We start from the raw sequence: 20,644 nt of genomic DNA on the forward strand, positions 1-20,644 counted from the left end.
AAAATGATTTATTTTACCACTAGACAGAGTCAGTCCACCAAAATTAGAAATAACATTAAAAATATGTAGGGTGGTCAGTTTTCAGTGGTCTTCTAAAATTTCTACATGGTAGCTCTGACCACTTTATTCATGGAAAGAAAGAAAAAAATAAGATCTGAAGAATAGCACAAGTAGAAGTAGTGCTGGTCTCATTCTGTAATGCCAGTACTGTTTCTAGATGAAACACTATCCTAAAAATGCTCTTCCGCACCACTTTGAAATAGTAAACCCTCCAAAAAGGGTCTTGTGGACAAAGCCAGCTAACCTCTTAGCAATCAGTGCTGAAAGAGACAGGAAGGAAATGAGAGATGATGCTGCTTTGAAGAATCACGTCAACAGTATTTCACATGCCCTTGTGCCAGGCAGTGGGCAGACTGAAAGCACTAATGCATGGTTTGGGTCACAAAGTACCAAAGCAGTGCATTTTTACTTTTTTTTTTTTTTTTTTACCTCCAAAGAGCTTCTCCACAATCACTGTAATGGGTAAACAATGCTTGTAAAAACCCTGGAACATGGCCAAGTGCATTGTGATGTTTGGTCTTTGTCTGGCTAATGCAGCCTTTGTCCAAACAGTGAGCACTAACCGCTATCTCCCCCTACAGGCCAACTTGCCATTACTGCAGCGGGAGCTTTTGCACTGTGCACGCCTGGCCAAGCAGAACCCAGCACAGTACCTGGCCCAGCACGAGCAGCTGCTACTCGACACCAGCATCACGTCTCCCGTCGACTCGTCTGAGCTGCTGATGGACGTCAACGAGAACGGCAAGAGGAGGACGCCGGACAGGTGAGCCTGAACAAGACAGGATTACACATTAGTAACAGAAATCGTTCCACAGCTGTAGTTGTAAAGGCAAAATTGTAATGAATGAAATGATGTTTTCCCACATTAAGTGATCCAAAGAGCTGGGCGACTAGAAAACTACAGTCCCTGTGAGATAAAGGTACGATATAGCTAGAGATTCAAATATAGTATTTGATTCAAAATGACTCAATTAAACTCAAAATGACTCAAGACGATTCTGCTTGAAAACTTAAAAGCGGACAAGACGTAAAGAGTAACAAGGTGATATAAAAGTGAGTATTTTTCCTGCTACAGTCCCTTCATCTCTTATTCACGCATCAGGATAAAAAAAAATGTAAGGAATATTCCCTAAATTAGTATTTGTATTGCTATAAAATACAGATAGATCCATTACTAAATAATATAACTAAGACTAGCCCTTTCCTGGCTGTACTGTTAGCCACCATTTAAATAATGCAGAATCGTGCACCATTGGGTTTCTTTATTTCTCTTTTCAATGAGGCAGAACTTGGCTTTTCAAAGGAGAAGAGTCTGGAAAAGACACAGCTGGAGAATATGGAAAATTTATGTATAACTGTGAATGGAGGTGTCTGTATCTACTTAGCATAATGGAGAGTCAGTAAGTCGTGCAAGCCATGTAAGTTAGCTCCATAACACCCAAAGGTAGCTCATTGGTTAAGCTGTCGGACTACTGATTGGAAGGTCGGGAGTTCAAATCTCAGTACTGTGAGGATTCTGCTGCTGGGCCCTTGTGCAAGGAGTATAAATGAGGTAATGTAAGTCACTCTGGATAAGGGTGGCCCGCACATGTAAAGGTTGGCAAATAGCTGAGGTATAAGAGCAATAAAGCACTCAAGATGTGCTGTCAATCAAGTGGTGGGTGTTATTTTCCTATAACAGTATGCCCCATTGTGTTTATTCCTACTTATTGCAGATAAGTTTTATGCACCCTGACTCATAAAAGAGTCAGAATCCAAACTAAATGCAGAATTTAACAGCTGGTTTTTAAGGCCTGGATCAAGAACCCGAAAGTCGCATACTAGAAATTCTGGACTACAAATGGACATCAATGGTTTTAAGTAAAATGTTCTTTCAATACTAACACGAACAATACTTCCACAAGGTTTTAAACACAAAATGACTGAATGAGTCATTGAATGAACGAGCAAACAAACAAAAATTCATACATGCTGCACATAAATACATATATACAACATAGTTTTTATGAAAAAAATTTGGGTCTAATGCTTATCACCTCAAGTCCCCAAGGCTCCTTTGCTGTTTTATTCTGTAATACCTCCATGTTTGGTGGGAGATCTAACGCCTGGCGATCAGAGCCTAAGGGAGCGGCTGATAACACATACAGATGAGGCCGAGCTCCCATCCCGCTGGCTAAGCGCTTCTGTTTCTGCTTAGCTCGGCACGCACCGCCTCGCCTTGACTCGAGCAGAGCGGGAAGAAAACGTAACGGTGGAATTTGAATAGGATCCACAATGTTCTTAATCACGTTCTACAAAGCAGGGTGAACTTTTTCTGATTAATATCAAAGAAGGTCAGAGAGACGAGAATGCAGGCCTGGCACTTTTCTCTGTATTTGGATGTGTGAAATGTCTTATAACGGCTATTCGAATGCAATTTTCCTTCAGTCTGTGTGAAAATGAGCTTGTGTGTAAATGAGTTTGCATGAGGTTAGTGGCTGTGGATTTCTTGTTATGCAGTGGAGATGATATAGAGAAATAAAAGGCAAATTAAGTGTGAGTAGTTAGTATCTTTTAAGAGATATGCTAGTGTTTAATAATATTTTTTATACCTTTTCCCATGACTCAGATACAGGTGCCAAACTGCACTTTTCCTTGTTGTTGGGGTGGTACACTTTTTGTACCATTAGTATGTATATTGTAGTTGAAAACTGTAATATGGTGGAATAATTTAAGGTACAGAATTGGATCACTGATGTTCCCTTAAGGCTTTACTTCACCACATGCACTTTCCCAAAAGATACATAGTAAAGGTGTAAAGCATGTACCCTTAATGGTACCACCATCAGAGTCTCAGCAACAAGAAACCATGCTGAATTATGTCAAAAACACTAAGGTTTTCAATATTGCAAACAAGACAGCAGATGTCTTGAATTATAAACTGAAAATATATGAGACAGGTAGAAGAAAACCAGGAGCATTTCTGAGGTGTGAAACACACAGGGGGTAGAGGGTTCCTCCAAGCAGATGGATTGTGACGGATGAGCATTAGGTGGCCATAAAAGTGGCTCATTAGGAGGCTGGGACAGTGCTGAAGGAGGGGATGCACACAAACACACAAAGGTGCAAGCACACACTTTTCTTGGCGTGACAGGCATTGTGATGTCCTACATAGTAGAGTTTGAGGTTTCTCCCTTTATCCAGTGAGTTCTTCTAGACAACACCAGCCATTTATTTTCATGTCAGCTTACTGTCTATGCTCCAAATTGTGCCTCACTAATCAGACCTCCCATCCCTTCCTCCTTCCAGAACCAAAGAGAACGGCTTCGAAAGGGAGCCTCCACACCCAGAGCACCCAAGCAAGCGGCCATGCACCATCAGCCCTGGTCAGCGTTTCAGCCCCTCCAATGGACTTTCATACCAACCCAACGGCCTTCCTCACACTGCTCCACCACCCCCGGGCCACTACCGGCTTGATGAGATGGCTATTGGCCACCATTACAGAGACTCGTATCGCCACACCAACCACCGTGAGATCCGTGAGCGACCACGGCCCATCGGTACGCAAAGGAGGAAGGGGTTATGGGATACTTCCTAGTCCTAAATCTTGCTAATGTAGTTGTGCGATGTTTAGGGTTCACAGGGGGATGACTAGGACTATAGTAGCTAAATGTGTCAGCAAAACAGCCTTAGAAATCCATTTAATTACTCTTAGAAATATACAGCTAGATTATTTTGTGCCGCTGGTGTGACTTTATTAGTGGTTAGCACTTTTGCCTCACACTTCAAGGGGTGGGGGTTCGATTCCCGCAGCAGCCGAGGCTGATTGGCATGTCCAAAGTGTCCATAGTGTATGAATGGGTGTGTGAATGTGTATGTGATTGTACCCTGCAATGGACTGGCACCCCATCCAGAGTGTACCCCACCTTGTGCCCCATGCTCCCTGGGATAGGCTCCCGGTTTCCCTCGACCCCGTAGGATAGGCTCTATAGAAAATGGATGGATGGAGTGACCTTACTGCAATGCCATTGTAAATTGATTAGAAATTGATTTCTTCCTTGATTTGTTATTTGTCCTGTAAACACTTCATCATGATTTATGCATGTCAGTATTTTCTGTAAAATAAGCAGTCTTTCGATTTCCAGAGTTCCTGTTCAAAATTCCCAGGCAGATTAAATTTTTTCCAGAATGCAACATTGCAAGGTTTTAAACAGAATGTAATGGGAAACACGAAGCTGTATCCAAAACGGGGGTAAAGATGTGCTAAAAATACATGAGCATACTGCTCTGTGATGTATGAATGAGATATATCTGAGCCTGGCAGGCCTAATTCCACCCAGAGAGAGCCGGTGCCCACAGGCAGTGCTGTAGAGGGTGGTGAGGAATGAAAGTGCGTGGCAGGAGGGAAGCATGTAAGTGATGAAGAACATGTGTGTGAGGATGTGAGAGATGGCGTGTGTCATGAAGCGGCTGAGTGATAGCTCGAAAGCAGACTAGAGCTCTGCTGAAAGGGAATCGTAGCACAAAGAATAACGAGTGCAGGCAGTCCTTTCTCGCTCTAATCTCTCTCTGTTCTTTTCTCTCGCAGGGATGCACGGAGGCATACGTCAGGAAGAGGTCATAGATCACAGACTCACAGACAGAGAATGGGCCGAGGAGTGGAAGCACCTTGACCATGTAAGAAAAGTAATAACACTTTCTATTACTACTACAAAGTCTCTGTGTATTTGTTAGTCTGTATGTGTGTGCTGGAGTGACCAAGAAACCGATAGGTTATTATTATAATTTATAAGAAAATTATAAATTAATACAGTTTATAGCACTTTGCGTTAACTCGAAGATCCTTAAAATGAGTTAAAAATGATTATATTACACACATGCATTTGTTCACAAATTCTAAGACCAAGAAATGTTCGGTGCCCTTTTTACGTAATGAAGAAAATAAAATAATAATCCTATTTGTACTCAAAATGAAATATAATGATATTTATTCCACAGTACAGTTGAATGCTTGTTTCTGATTAGTCAGAAAATGTTTCTATAGTCACACCTTTACACAGCGAATTATATGGTGAAGTTTTCAGTGAGGAGCTGTTTATTGAGCATATTTGGAAGGAGTCTCCAGTGTAAGCATGTAGTACAGTTAAAGCTGTTCCTTTAAGTTTTCCAACATGTCAGAGGGCTTAGCGCCCATGCAGTAACATGACAAGCTGCGAGAGAGAGAGAGGGAGAGAGAGAGAGAGAGAGAGAGAGAGAGACAGGCTTGTGAGTGAACATCCTGTTTATCTGTTATAATGAAACTGATAACAGGAACTAACTTGTTTCACAGACATTCCACAATATTAAATGTATCTATAAATGGATAGAACGTACATGTTTTGTTAATGAATAAAAATGTTAGTGTTGGCAAATCACTTCACAGTTATTATAAAACAGATCATATACATAGATAATTTTGCTTCCTTGTATAAATTTCCTTTTGAAATATGCAACATTATTTGAAAATAGACAGTTTCAAGCTGGAAATGAATAACAATCTCATAAATGACTGCGGTATTTTCACCAACTAAACCTTAAAACTAATGGCCAATGACTAATATATATATATATATATATATATATATATATATATATATATATATATATATATATATATATATTTAGTTATTTATTCTAGTACTAAAACTAATACTAAAACTAACGTAGTGCAGATGGAACATTTTCTTTTTTGAGTGAATGTTATTGTGCATATGTGAATATGTTCATTGTTAATTGCATGCCTTCATGTTATTGATTGTAGCTGCATGTGTGTGTGTGTGTGTGTGTGTGTGTGTGTGTGTGTGTGTGTTGTGCAGCTGCTTAACTGCATCATGGACATGGTGGAGAAGACACGGCGCTCACTCACCGTGCTCAGGCGATGTCAAGAGGCTGACCGCGAGGAGCTCAACTATTGGATCCGGCGCTACAGCGATGCCGAGGACGTGAAGAAGAGCTCCAGCAGCAGCAGCAGCAGCCAGTCAAGACAGCAGAGCCCTGCAGGCCAGGACAGCAACCCTGCAGGTAGCAGCTAAACATATCAACAGTGCTTTCCAATGGGCATAGTGTTATTTTTTTTTTACTTGAGAGCAACAAATTGATGTGTCTTATATTACTGTTTGCTAGTAAAGTTTGTTTATATTGCTTTAATAGATAAACTGACCATTGCAGAACACATGTTTGTAATTTACTGTTGGGATTTACTGCAAAATTGAAAAGAGTTGCACAGATCTTTAAATATCTAATGTGTTTAAAGTGGAAATAGTAATAGAAGCGCATGTGTTACTTTCTGTGTGCCAGAGATCCACCGGGAGGTGCTCCACAGGCCTGTGTCCGGCTACGTCCCTGAGGAGATCTGGAAGAAAGCAGGTGAGCAACCCTTTTCACACACATATACACAAGCATGAGCAAAGTGGACAAGGAGTAATTGTCATAGACTTTAATTAAATTCAGTTCAGTTCAGCTTTATCTGTATAGCTAATAATTAAAGACATAAAGCACAAATGCAGTAGTACAGAAATCAGGATGTAGATTTACTGGACAGGGTGTCCCAAAAGTCTCCATACATAGGGGACTATGTACGCCAGCAGAATGTCGGTTGTGTGTATGTTCGTGGACGTCCACTTCTCGGTCGGTCCGCAACATTATAATAAGTTTGGCAACAGTGTCGTGTGTGTGATGTGCTTGCCATTTTTCCTGTTAAAGTCCAACACAACCTTGCGACAGCTTCCCGATCCAGCCACGAGAATGATTTCAATACGTTCCAATCATTTCCCCGTGTATGGACCCTTTTGGGATACCTTGTAGATCCATAATGAATGACATTGGCAAAGAAAAACTCCCTGAGACAGTCTTTATGATTACAGCAGCAGCTTGTAGGTACAAATCTACAATCTGCAGGTGAGACTTAATTACTTACAATAATTAAACACGTATGTCTGGTAAAATACAGTTTGCAGATCTAAAACTCTTTAGTATGAGATATACACAAAAACAGAAGATATCCGGGTGGGGGCAAATACTTTTCCACAGCACTGTATGTGAATTTGTGTCTCGAACAGATCTCCTGAACATTCTTCTTGGGAGTTTTGAAATATTGTCCAGGTCTAGGAATTTTGCTATTGTGTGATGGAGTCACCTCTGAGGTACTGAATCATTGGGCTTTACTTACTTCCTCTACACATTCCAGCCATGATGTCGGATCATAAAGCAAACGATCAGACAGCGTTAGTGCTCTGAAGCTTTAGGGCACTTAACTACTTGTGCTATTGTACAGGAGATGCCGAAGCTCTAACTCTCTCAGAGGTACCATTTTCTTAGAGCATCAGTTTAAAAGATAGATGTGTGATTAAAAGGCTTTGTTTAAGGTGTAGGTGATCTGGGTGATCTAAGACAGATGATGGATACTGTAATGGAAAACTGGCCGCTGCTTATTTAAAGCAGCTGTTAAAGCAGCTGGCATCAAGCTGATATTTTTCGGTTAAATAAAATCAGCTATAAGACAGCGCTGTTGAATCTATGGTCAGAATGTATCGATTAATTTTTTATAAAAGCAGCTCAAATCGCAGGTTTAGATTAATGCGTTATTGTTTCGATAGTAACAACTGATTCACAGGGAGGACACTGTATATAAATCTAATGATTAATAATAAACAGGTTTTTAAAACGTTCTTTTAAGGTAAAAAAAAAAAAAAAAAAAAAAACGTAATCGACGCTGTGGTTAATTTTTCTGTACGGGGATGTTTATTTGAGGTTTATGAAAGGAGTCTCCAGTGTCAGTGTTTTTCCCCATGAGACATGACTATAAATGGATTTAAAAAAAAAAAAGTATAAATTAAAATGCTGTGGTATAAGAAATAAAAACACTTCGGGATGTGGTGTCGTTGGAAAATAGTCAACTTCAGGGTAGTAACAGCAACTCTTCTCTTCATTACACCATCCTATCACTGATTATTTCCTTATAACAGTACACGCCCGTTGTGTTTTTTTACTCTTTGCATTTCTTCCCCTGCTCCAAAGTTTAGTTCAGGCATTGCATTCTCAGTGCTGTTCAAATCAATTAATTATTCATCATATTATTGAATATTAGTCGTATTAATGGAATATTACCACACGTGTATGGGAATAGAGTCTATTTTTCAACAACCTCAAACCACAAACTGAAAGCTCAGTGCATGCTGTCATTGTTTTTAAAAAATAGTTTCAATCCAGGTAAGAAGAAATCCTCATTTTGCAGAATGTGTGTGTGACTGAAAAATAGATTTCTCCAATATAGAGGGCACCGGAGACACATCGCTCTAGTTTGTGAGAGTTTATTCCATAAGTGACACTAAAACAACACCAAAACACACATAGACACAATGTCAATGTTCATTTTCCTTGGACAAAACATTGAGCTGAAGAGATATATACATTATAAACCAGGAAGTGTCAATTCTTTATATTCATATTCATAGAGACCAAACATTTAGCTCATGGATATTGTTTAATGATCAGTTCTTGTGTAGGAGGAGACTAGATTGATCCTTTTGTTTTTCGATCAGGTCTTTACAGTAGACAGTGAATATTCATCTATTCCATGCAACATCCTGGTAGTTTTTCATATCTTGTACAGCATGGGCCTTTGGGAGCACAACTGAAATGCATAATTTAAATATAAATTGCCTTATTTGCATAAACAATTAGACAAGCTGCAGCTTTGAATGCTGTAAACATTTTTTAAAAATAATAAAAATCTAGTCCTGTTGCTCAGATGGATTTCGGTGTCAAAAGCAATAATGCAACAATATTACAAAACACAGAGAATGTGTCAGTGCATTAAGGAATGCCCCTACGCTTCACAGGTCATGGGTCAGTCGATATCAGTTGTTGTAGGTGCTACTCTTGTGTGCTTTTAAGCAAAATAAAAACAGCTGTACTATATTTTTTCCTTGATTGTTTGTCATGCTCAAACATAGAAGATCTCTGTTCAGGTTTCTAATCCAAAAATGCCTTTTGTCTGTTTTCTTGTGGATCAAACTCATATATCAAATAAATATTGTGCAAGTTGATTATTATTATTATTATTATTATTATTATTGATTTTCTCCTTCATATATGTCTACGTAAATGATTTTTAAAGTGACCAGCTCCTTCAACTCTGTTTCAGAAGAGGCGGTGAACGAGGTGAAGAGGCAGGCTATGTCTGAGCTGCAGAAGGCGGTTGCTGAAGCCGAACGCAAGGCTCATGAGATGATCAGCACAGAACGCGCCAAGATGGAGCGCACTGTGGCTGAGGCTAAGAGGCAAGCTGCAGAGGATGCGCTGTCCGTTATCAACCAGCAGGAGGACTCAAGTGAGGTAAATTTCCGGTGGATTAGCGGTTAGCATGTTTGCCTCGCAACTCTGCGGTAGGGGGTTCGAATCCTACCTCCGCCCTGTGTGCGCAGAGTTTGCATGTTCTCCCTGTGCTTCAGGAGTTTCCTATGGGTATTCCGGTTTCCTCCCCTTGTCCAAAGACATGCGCCGTAGTCTGATTGGCATTTCCAAATTGTCCGCAGTGCCAATGGATGGACACACTAATTTCACACCCCTACTTTACCTGGTATTTGGAATAAATTCAGTGTTGGGCCCTTGAAAACATCCCTTACAGCTAAATCTATGTACTAATTTATTTAAAGCTATTTTAAAAAACTATTGTTCTTATTATTCACCTCATGCAAGTTCAAACCATGGACCAAAGTTCATGCCTGTTAATCGTTATGCTTGGAATTCTTTTTTTGATGCATATTGTTAAAAAGGGACTACATGATTGGAAAAGTGCAATGAATGTTTGGTGTAGAGGTGTGTATGGGACCAATCCTCCTTGCGCTGCAGCCACAGGAATCCTGACCAATCCCACCCACTTGTGACTAATCCCGCCTGCTCCTGCAGGAAGTTTGACCAATCTTGCCTCCTCCCAAAGATATTTTTGCTTGTAACTGCACACACAATTTGTGTATGAACTTACTTGGTTATATTCCCCATGAAGTAAATAACAGCAAATCTGTTCAGGATAAATTCCTTGTCAGGTCTCAGTCCTGGCACACATCTCTACATGTTTTATTCTCAAGCATGGCCTCCTCCTACTGGCCTCCATTCTATATTTATCAACCATGTAATCAATAATTGTATTTGGAAAAGCTAGCATGGGTTAATACACTACCACTTAAGGTGTTTCCGCATAGTATGTGTTTTCCATCTGATTATGTCTGAAATTCAGGAGGCATTTTAGTATCAGGTTTAATTTTAGATTATTCCATGCATGTTTTGTAGTGAAGGTCAATATACACTTTGTTTTAGCACTTAATATAGCACTGTAATATAATGTGTAAATGTGTTGATGAAAACTATTAGAAAAAAGCGTTAAATAGATGGACCGAAAGGAATCAGAGATCATTTCTCACACACCCAGGTGTTGTTTAGAGGAAGACAACATGGTATTTATCATCCAATCATTTGGCCTGCCCTCCATCGCTCTGAATAAGACGTTTGAATGCTTAAGGTGGTCCTGATTTGATGTTACAAAAGGAGTGCGCTGGGCACAGTGGGGGTTCAGCTCATTTAATCAGTTAGTGGGGGGAAACGGCACACACATCTGACTTTAATTGCGAGAGCCCTGTTTATGCACACATTTCCCCGGAGAATCGCGTCAGTAGCTGTTTATAACTCCCGCTTCCCGTTTCTGCTTCACATTTAGAACTTTGTCCTAATTGCTTTTATTTGGCCCAAAGACTACGACAAAGAGGCCCTGGCTGTAACTGGAGAAGTGCTGGGATCTGAAAGCGTTTTCGATTTAACGTGTAGCAAATGTGTATTTACATCCCATCATGAGGAACAGGCTCATATTATGTCCAAACTTTCAAAGCGGTCATAACAGAAACAGAAGGTTGACAGTGATTCTTTTTTTTCAGGCTCTTCACATCTTCATAGCTAAGTTAGCTCATAGCTACCGAAGAGTCGTTTTTAGAATATTCCTTTCATGTTCCTGTTTTAAATGTTATAGAACATAGAGCGATTAACAGCACACATCATTACGTCCACACGCCACACCATCCGACGTCCCTTCAGAATTTTTACGTATCGACATACAGTTTGTCTTCGTTATGGTACCCTATACAGTTTTGGGTGTTTTTAATTTGAAATTTTACGAAAGCTTCAAGTGCAGTTAATTATTTGTCATGCTGTACATGCAAATAGACGACTACTTGAAGCCGTGGGCTGCGTCCCAAACCGCGTACTTACCTACTACATAGTAGCCAAGATACATGTATTTTGCCTACTATATAGCAGGTAAGTACGCGGTTTGGGACACAGACGTGCACTCTTGTTTGCCGTCAAATGGTTGAGGACTGCCGTGTGTGTACGTGTCCTGTCGCAAAATGTGGTGAAAACTCCCACACAACGTTAATTGTGTGATTAAGGTGTGTACATGTCTATAACGTGACTAAAATAGGAACACTGAACACGTCTTAATTCGATTTGTGTTCACTTCTAGTTTGACTTTAATCAGATTAAGGTAATAAAAAATTCCTGTTTACATGATAGTTTCTTAATCAGAGTATTGTCTTAATCGGGTTAATATCGGATTATCGTTGTCCATGTAAACGTACTGACTGAAATACATGCTCTCAGCACCATCAAACTGGTTTAGCCAATCAGGACACTTCTCTGCAAGTAGACGGTCGTCTCTGCCACACGGTAATAGGATATAAATGAATAGGAAGGATAAATATAGTAATGGCAGAGGAGGATGACACTACAAAACTTGTTTTGCTTCTTTTTGACATAATTATTTTGCTGGAAGTGTAATGTAATCATCTGGTGTAATATCATCCTCCTAAATAGCAGCATGTAATGTATGTATATGACAGAGTAAATTTAGCTGGACCATACAACAACAATTAGATGTATGTCACCTGTGAGTGTCGTTTGCGTACCAAAGTTTTGATTTGGAATTGAAGATATTTTTAAAAAATTTAAAAATCTACACGCACTTGGGATGCTTGAGATGATTTGGATGCGGAGTTTAGGACTGTAATCAGGAGGTGGAGGACGACATAGCGGTTATGGTTAAGGCAGGGCTTCCCAAAGTTTTTTCAGCAAACAGCTTCAAATGCACATTATGACATTTTTTGGGACCCCAAACCTTGACCACCCTACTTTTTTATTATTATTATTATTATTATTATTATTATTATTATTATTATTATTCCTGGCTACTTTTTGGAAAGTACTAAAACTCTTTCACACTTACAAACCCATATTCGAAAAATGTCTCTGCATATTTTTGTGTTCGTTTTCTTAACTAAGTCATAGTCACTCGATTTCATAGACTTACAATAGATGAACGGGGAAATTTGTCCATTTGTATTACTGAACTCCAACACTAGTACAGCATGTCAGGATAGGAAAAGGAAAAAGACTAAAATATTAGCTACACTCATAATTTAAATGTGGCTTGTTTGAATGTGACTGCTAGTAACATTTCAAAATAGTAGCAGAAAAAAAATCTATCTTCATTAGGGATGGGCGATATGGACTTAAAACTATAGCATGAAATTTTCTGGTATTTATTGCGATAACGATATCAGTGACGACATAAATATAGTACCGTGCACCACTGTTTTTAGCTACAAGTGACAGCTGCATGCAGTCTTGAGAGCCTCAGAAACACAAACACTGATCTAAAAGTAAAACTGATTTTCTGTAACCAAACTGCTTCTAGATTGTAGAGGTAGCTCCTTGTTTAGCGATGAACTCCTCCTCAGCTTCACGTCGGCTTTCCATCGCAGATATCACCCATCCCTAATCTTCATGAGGAGATATTCGCAACATAAATTTGTAAAATAAATAAATGAAACAAAAGAGGAGATTGTAAATTTCATCACATCCCCATTTGTTAATCAAGTGACCCCCACATGATTCCATGAAGTTTAGGAACAACAAGCTCATGCATCATTCAAATTTTGGATAAGACTGTAATTTTTCCACTATTTCCTGTTCTGTTGGATATCTAACTTTCCCTCCTCTCCATCCCTCCCTCTAGAGCTGCTGGAACTGTGGACGCAAGGCAAGCGAGACATGCAGCGGGTGCAACACGGCACGTTACTGCGGCTCCTTCTGCCAGCACAAGGACTGGGAGAAGCACCACCATGTGTGCGGGCAGACGCTGCAGGCGCAGCAGCAGGGCGAGACGCCTAGCACCGCCAGCTCCTCGGGCACTCCCAGCAGCAGCGCTGGCAGCCCCGCCGATACTCCCTCCACCGCTGCCACGCCACGCTCGGACACGCCTGGCACGCCGTCAGCATTAGAGCCTGCGCCACGCTAGAGCCAAACCCATCACAGCCCCGCCAGGACTGTCTCACCTCGCCTCGCTTACTCAAACATGCTAATTCTAACATGCTAACCGAGAAAAAGAGGACTAGTTCCACAGAGCGATCGCCCAACCGGAGGTCCGTATCGGGTCATATTGACTTGCTATGACAGAGAACACAAAGATATTCTTTGTTTAAAATTCTCACCATCCTTTAATGCGCCCAGTTGCTACTATAGATTATTTTTTGTTTGTCTTAAATGTTTCCTGTAAATAAGCAGAAAAAAAAGAAAGACCTCTGGATCAGCACATTAAACCTCCCGTTTGATTCGTTTGTTTGCTGTTTGTTTGTTTTGCCTGTTTTCAGCGCTTCTTCTCCTCTCCACTAGCTGGGATATGAAACTAGTTGACCTCAACAAAAGACACTTTACCAAACAACAAACCAAGGGATTACTTCATAGCTGTTGTAAACAAAGACGCAAAAAAAACAAAAAAGTGATTATATGAAAGACAGCATTTCTAGAAAGGAAGACAAAAACAAAACAAAAAAAAGTAATGGGGGGAAATAAAACCATCAGGGCAGGACATTGTGGAGTAGAAGACGAATAGCATGTTACTGAACTCGGCAGACCCTCGGCATCGTGTGCAGATGCGCAGCAGATTGTGAAGGAACGCAGATGTTCCCTCCTCTTTTTCCTTACACGTCTGCAAGACATTTGATGCTATCCAGGTCAGTGGTCTGAAAAATAAAAGTCTGTTTTTTCACAGAGGAATGTAAATGCATGGAGGACCGAGCAGCTTGATGAGCGCAGCTCCACGATGAGTGCGCTGCATCAGCTCCTAAACAGGAAGTGAAGTCATCAGCCCACCCAAGAGTGACCCTCACTAAGACAGTTGTTTGGGATGAAGGGCTGAAAAAACACACGTTCCTCCACTTCTGCCCAGCTTAAGCCCTACCTTCGATCCTTCTTTCTTTCTGCTCTTTTATTTCCCTCTTCTTAGCTTTCATTGTGTTGAACATTTGTGTCCCATACTGTCTCTGATGCTTATTTATTGTACATGTGTTGGACAAAAATCGTGATCATGCATAATACTTAAAAAAAAAAAAAAAAAAAAAAAAAAAAACATTTAGGCCCATCCTTCTAGCTGGTGCAAAAATAACATGTTAAGCATATCGCGAGCTGCTTTCCTGTCTGTGAGTGTTTGTGGTAGTTCCTTAGTAGTTGTTTAAGAAGAAAAAAAAAACTCCCATTGTCCTCAAAAAGGAGACAAAAGCTATCTCTCAGAGCTGCTGCTTCAGTCTAATGCCGACCTTTTCTGAGAACTAGCATGTTACACGGAATGCTAACATTAATGTTTTGTACATGAGACGTACATAATTGTATTTGCACTGTCACAACGTTCCTTTCAGCATGCTTCTTTTTTCGAAGTTTCTCCGTAGAAAGCCTCACGTCACTGACTCTGCAGTGCTTCTTTACGTATCTGTGATTTTTATTTTCTTTAAGGAAAAAAAAGGGGAAAAAATAGTATCCAGACCTGCTTCTGTTAGAAACGTTTCTTTGTCCTAAACGCGATAGCAAAAAAAAAAAAAACGTCATACCTTTGCTTTGAATAGTTACAAACAGTGCATGCACATTACTGAATGTTGAAGTATATGTTCTCTTTTTTTTGTTCATTTTATACAAAACAGAAAAATCATATGAAAAAAAAAAAAAACATACGCTAAGAATCTAACTTTCCAAATGCAGAGGTGTAAACAGACAGCTTTAACACTGCTAAGCACCAGGTTACACAGTATTACAAAAAGAATTAAACATGGAAGACAGCCAAAGACCGACACGAAGGACCAAAACCTGATTTTATCCTATATGTAAATGTAACAAAAACAAAACAAAACAAAAAAAAAAAACAACCATTAAACGCACCACTGATTCTTTAGTTTTTATCTGAGAGCTCATCGAGGGAAACCATTTTGGGTTTCCATCTTAAAACCTTTAACATTTTCCTGTCGAAAGCCAAGACCAGCCCTGCTCAGCCTGAACGGAGGAAAAGTGAGGTCACACTTCACTTACGCATGAGAACGTGGATGTGACCTAATGAGCAATAATAGAGACGGTGACATGAATCCATTACTATAGAATTATGGCTAGTAAGGTTTTCCTTCAGCAGTACCTTGGTTGGAATATCACCTAGAGTGCAGTGGGGCGTTGAGACTAATTCAACAGCACTTATTCACACATGACATATCTGTAACGCTTATCAGCCAAAATGATCCAGTAAAGCCATGCAATCCATGATGATCAATTTTAAGAGTGGGAAGCTCTCCCCAAACCCATGGTGCTAAACATCCTTCTCCGTTTCTCCCTTTCCGAGCTGAAACGATCCAAAAACAAACTTTTCCTTCACAACGAAGCTGTCTTTGTTTTGTTTTTTTGGTGTTTTTGTTTTTTGTTTTTTGCGAAACGCATCCAATTCCCGATATGGTCCGTGTAATCAGGGCAAACCTGATAAAACAAACAAGTACTGTGGACGTCTTAATGAACACCTAGGAAGCTCCTCTTCTCCTCCTTCTTCTAAAATATCTGTTTTGCTACAATGTTTTGTTTTTTCCTCCATGGCAGAAAAAAAATAAAATAAAAAAAACCCTCACTCTACCTCTGACAGCATGTTACGAGCACCAGTTGCTGAGCAGACACTGGTCGAGTCTAACCAAATGGGCACGTGAGAACAGGACTTTAAAAAAAAATAAATCCAAAGTTAAAAGCTCATACAGCTGCAAAACCATATCACTACTTGGTAACAATGCAGACCTCATAAAGAGAGAACTTAATGAATAGAAGAAATATGCTGAAAAAAAAACTTTTTACGTTCCTTTTTTGCTTGTCTCACACACGCAGATCGTTTCTCTGATGAAGAATAAAAATAACAATCGGAAAAAAATTTCGACTCCATTTGACATTCAAGAAGTGATCGGGTGAGAAACATGATCACGCCCCCTTCCTCCCTTCTTCCTCCCTTTCCTGTTTTGCTGTAAAAGCTCTAGGCTACTCGTCAATGTCGTCTAGGTTCATGTTCTAAACACGAGGTGTGCTTGAATTAAAGAAGGCTGGTCATTTTTTTTTTTTTTTTTTTTTTTTTTTTTTTTTTTTTGCGCATGCCTGTTTTTTGACAATATATAAAGGGAGATGTACATGCATTTTTCAATTTGTAAAGTGAATACACGTTGAGCCTGACCGAATCGATGAGTCGGGTAGGTAAAGGGAGGGGCGGGTTCGGGCACAAAGAAATGAAAACTTTTTATTGTGAAGAAAAGCTCAAATAAATGAAGGTTATTGTGCAATACTTAATTGAAACATGAACCACAGGTTAATGGTAGACTGACACTGGGGGTGTGCTCTTTCATCACACTGTTTCAGTATGTTGTTGAGCTTTGGAGTCTACTATGTCAGAACTGTGGTTTCTTGTTTTGTTTAGTTTTTTGTTTTTGTTTTTGTTTTTTGCTCTGTTTCGTTTGTTTTTCTTTATTATTATTATTATTATTATTATTATTATTATTTGGGGGCTATAATCAATGGTCTGTCAGTCTGTGAATCTTTGCAGTATGATTCTGGTATTGTCGTACTCTTTACTGTGTAATAAATATGTTAATACCTGCACTCGAGGCTGTGTATTTGTCTCACTACATAATGCAACTGTGTTAAATTAATGTAAATTTGATTTCCCGCCTCCGTGCTGTGTTCGTGGAGTCCCCCCCCCCGGTCCAAAGACATGCGTTGTAGGCTGATTGGCATGTCTAAATTGTCCGTGGTGCGTGAGTGTGTGCATGATTGTGCCCTGCGTTGAGTTGGCACTCCATCCTGGATGTCCCCCGTCTTGCACCTCAAGTTCCGTGGGATAGGCTCCAGACTCCCCGTGACCCTGTATAGGATAAGCAGTACATGGATGGATGGAAAATAAGCAAAGTTTTTTTTTTTTCTTTTTATATTTTATTTCTGGTAAAAAAAAAAAAAAATAATAATAAAAAAAAAAAAACATGGATTGTTTCATATGAAACAATCAATCAAAACCTGAATTGCCGGCATTTTTCATTTCCCATTTTCCATTCAAAAACAGTAAAATACAACTAAAACAAAGGCACATTTTTTATACTCGTTTAATCCCCACACTAGCAAAGGTCACTAGCAGGGGTAGATATGAGGATTTGAACCGGGAAGGCGTGGGGAAAATAGCTAAAAGATGTCGGAAAGATGGCGTAGTTGGAGCCGTATATGGATGTCATAGTTAAAATGTTTTGATAACGGAATGCCATACGCTGAGATGTCGGCCAATCTGACTCAAATCAGTGTAGAGAAATGCTCGGCCATGAGCATCTGCATGTTTTGCCATGACCACAACTGGAGAAAAAAAGACAAGTGGATTACAATCTCCTAGAAATGGTAGTGGCCAGATCAATAAATGAGGCAAATGTGTTGAGTCCACAGTATCATTGTGTTAATAATAATAATAATAATAATAATAATAATAATAATAATAATAATAAACAACTTTATTTTATATAGCACCCTTAAAAGTAGCTTCTCAAGACGCTTTACATAAAAAATCACAATCATGTATAAATAAATATACATAAAAAATAAGCATACAAATCAACAACTCAATGATAATATAAAAAATAATCATCATTCCCATTTTTATATATTAATTAATATAGCCTACGTTCTGAAACACTTTATTTTACCACTGCATATTGATATTAAACAGAATAATACTGATCTCTCAAGAACCTGATTTATGGAGCTGGTCACTGTCTTTTCTGATCCTGCCATTTGCTTGTCCTTGGGTCAAAACTGATGAACTGTCAAAACATTAACACCTAACATTAAAATTGACCAGGGTGGGAAGGAGGTCAGACTCTCTCTCACCTGTCAATAACAGGGACACTAGCCGATCGTGGGCCTCTGTGAGCTAACTCCTGGCCTCCGGTGTGTGTTACTCTGCCCTGTGATGCAGCATAAGAAAGGTACGGCTTGGTTGGTTTCAAGTATCTCAGAGGAAGCATGTGTTTGCCTTCACCCTCCACTCATTCAGGAGCTGATGTAGGATAGGTGAGAGCTGGCTAGTGGGTGGGAATTGACAGGTTACCAAATTGAGGAGAAAAATGAGGGGGGGGGGGGGGTAATAAACATAGTTGTCAGTCTTCCTAAAGCTGTTTAAAACCTTGCTAAAACCTTGTTTAAAACCTTGCCAGCTAATTGTGATTTCCTCAGAGTGTGTGTGAGGTTGATGAGCATGCCACAGAGAAACAGATACATGCCTAATCAGTTCAGTTTGTAATCAGATATTGGCTTTTAAAATGTCTGTGATGCTCCTGTGCTGAAGTTTAAATAGAATCTTTAGATAGAAGTCATAGAGACACTTCTTTTAAATAATCTTTTTTTTTTTTTTTAACTTTTGGGAGTTACTATAGACTATAAGATGCTAAAACTTTTATAGTTCAGTCCAGAGAAACCTGTAGTTTTCAGAACTATATATAATTAAGCACCATGCACTCTCAGGTGCTCTACTCTCGTTTTCAAGGAGACAATAATCCTTAGAGAACACACATAAATCGTGAAATACCGCTGCTAATTCAATTTGCTGTCTGCACAAATTGAAAGAAATTGTACCAATTGTTCATTAAAGGATAAAACAGCTGTGAGGTTAAATCGTCTTCTCATTTGTGGCTCATTCTTTTCAATTTATTGTATTTAGCCTTCAACCTCATGATTTTGTCTGCCTTCCATAATAGCCTTGGGTAATTAAGTGGCAGTGCCCTCACTAAGATGAGGCTATTAAGGTGGAAGGTGTGCATTTGAAAGTGTCCCTTAATTCGACATTCCCGGCTTCATATTCTACCTAATGTGAGAAATGCTAATACGTCCTGCCAAGTCCTGTAGCACTGACAAGACATTAAACATAGCAATTAGAGCAAGCCTGGTGGAGGGCTTTGTAAGCATCACATTTAGCCACCACCTGTACACCATCACAATTAACATTCATATTTCATAATCACTCAACCTTGCAATGCCTATACAGAAAAGGTCTATACAGAAAAGGTCTACACAGAAAAGAAATTGCTTTATTATGAACCACATCCACTTTTTATCTTCCCACTTAGCAGAATAAAACTTGGGATGAGTTAGAATGATGAGATATTGCCACCATTCACTATTGGCTTGCTCAAGGCCCCATTTTTTTTTTTTTATCAAACTGCCAGAATAGACAAGGCCTGAAATAAGCACCAGTCTGGAGAACTGTTCTCAGCTGATAACAATACGAATGTATTTTCTTGAATGGAGGAAAACAGCTGTCTCCATTATTCAAATGCTTCACCTTTTTCTCTGCTCCATTAATTGGGTCTTTGATCACAGGCGGAGGTGCAGCATGCCTGATAAGAAACAAGTTCCTAGCGAAGCAGCCTAGAGGCCTGAGCTACAGCTGAGCTAGATGAGATAAAGCTCTAATGCCAGTGTGCGAGAGAGCGATAGAATGCTGGCGGACGGAGAAGAGCGATGCTCGTGACGTGACGAGAGCTAATGCGGGATATAAATTCAGCTCCCAGGTACGGAACACCGGATTAAACTTCATAAAGGGTTCACCTCAAAACGGTTTACATTTCTGTCCCTTTTAAATCAAACTACATGGCGGAATGTAACTACAGACTGGATATGTGGTAGAACATTACTGTAGACCTTGAAGAGAGAGAGAGGGGGGCGGGGGGCATTTTCCCATTTGGAGTTAAGTGGGACCACATTTTCTTGATGTGCATTCAAGTGATGGTGGATCTGTTTATAGCTCTCAAACACATCATTCAGAAACCTTAAGGTCAATAGTAACAACAAGCAATGAGACTAGGTGGAGGTGAAAAGGCAAAAAAGCTCCACTCGTGCTTGACTTCATTGAGCAGAACTCTAAAGAACACATTGCCTTCATGGTAAATTGCAAGATTATGTTTTTGCGGCACATACTTCACTGCCCTGGCCTTGGGAAATCAGTTAATGGCATTCAGCACACACGACATTATTAAGGCAGTGCATCTCTTCACAGACCCTGAATGATGTATGTGATAAGTTCTCCATCAACTTGGACAGAGCTGCTAAAACGATAGGGTTGGGTAGGGGGTGGACAAAAGCATTGTGTAAATGTCAGCTAATGGCCTTGCTCAGTCCTTTAGATGAACATGAGGAGAAAGCGAGA

General features: G+C 39.8%; 1 protein-coding gene across 2 annotated transcripts in view; it reads left to right on the forward strand.

Annotated features, from left to right (window-relative positions):
* runx1t1 (RUNX1 partner transcriptional co-repressor 1) overlaps positions 1-17,064 on the forward strand; it is a 59,567-nt gene extending 42,503 nt beyond the window's left edge. Inside the window, exons 5-11 of one of the 2 annotated variants that reach the window (XM_017482442.3) lie at positions 642-823; positions 3,349-3,599; positions 4,628-4,725; positions 5,895-6,099; positions 6,376-6,444; positions 9,224-9,414; positions 13,142-17,064. In XM_017482442.3, coding sequence (XP_017337931.1) covers positions 642-823; positions 3,349-3,599; positions 4,628-4,725; positions 5,895-6,099; positions 6,376-6,444; positions 9,224-9,414; positions 13,142-13,423 — 1,278 coding nt within the window. In that variant the 3' untranslated portion in view covers positions 13,424-17,064. The remainder of the gene's footprint in view (positions 1-641; positions 824-3,348; positions 3,600-4,627; positions 4,726-5,894; positions 6,100-6,375; positions 6,445-9,223; positions 9,415-13,141) is intronic. The other variant, XM_017482444.3, reaches the window with a different exon arrangement.
* Positions 17,065-20,644: the final 3,580 nt, after the last annotated feature.

The sequence above is a fragment of the Ictalurus punctatus genome, chromosome 12, assembly GCF_001660625.3.
Source record: "Ictalurus punctatus breed USDA103 chromosome 12, Coco_2.0, whole genome shotgun sequence".
Classification (NCBI taxonomy): Eukaryota; Metazoa; Chordata; class Actinopteri; order Siluriformes; family Ictaluridae; genus Ictalurus; species Ictalurus punctatus.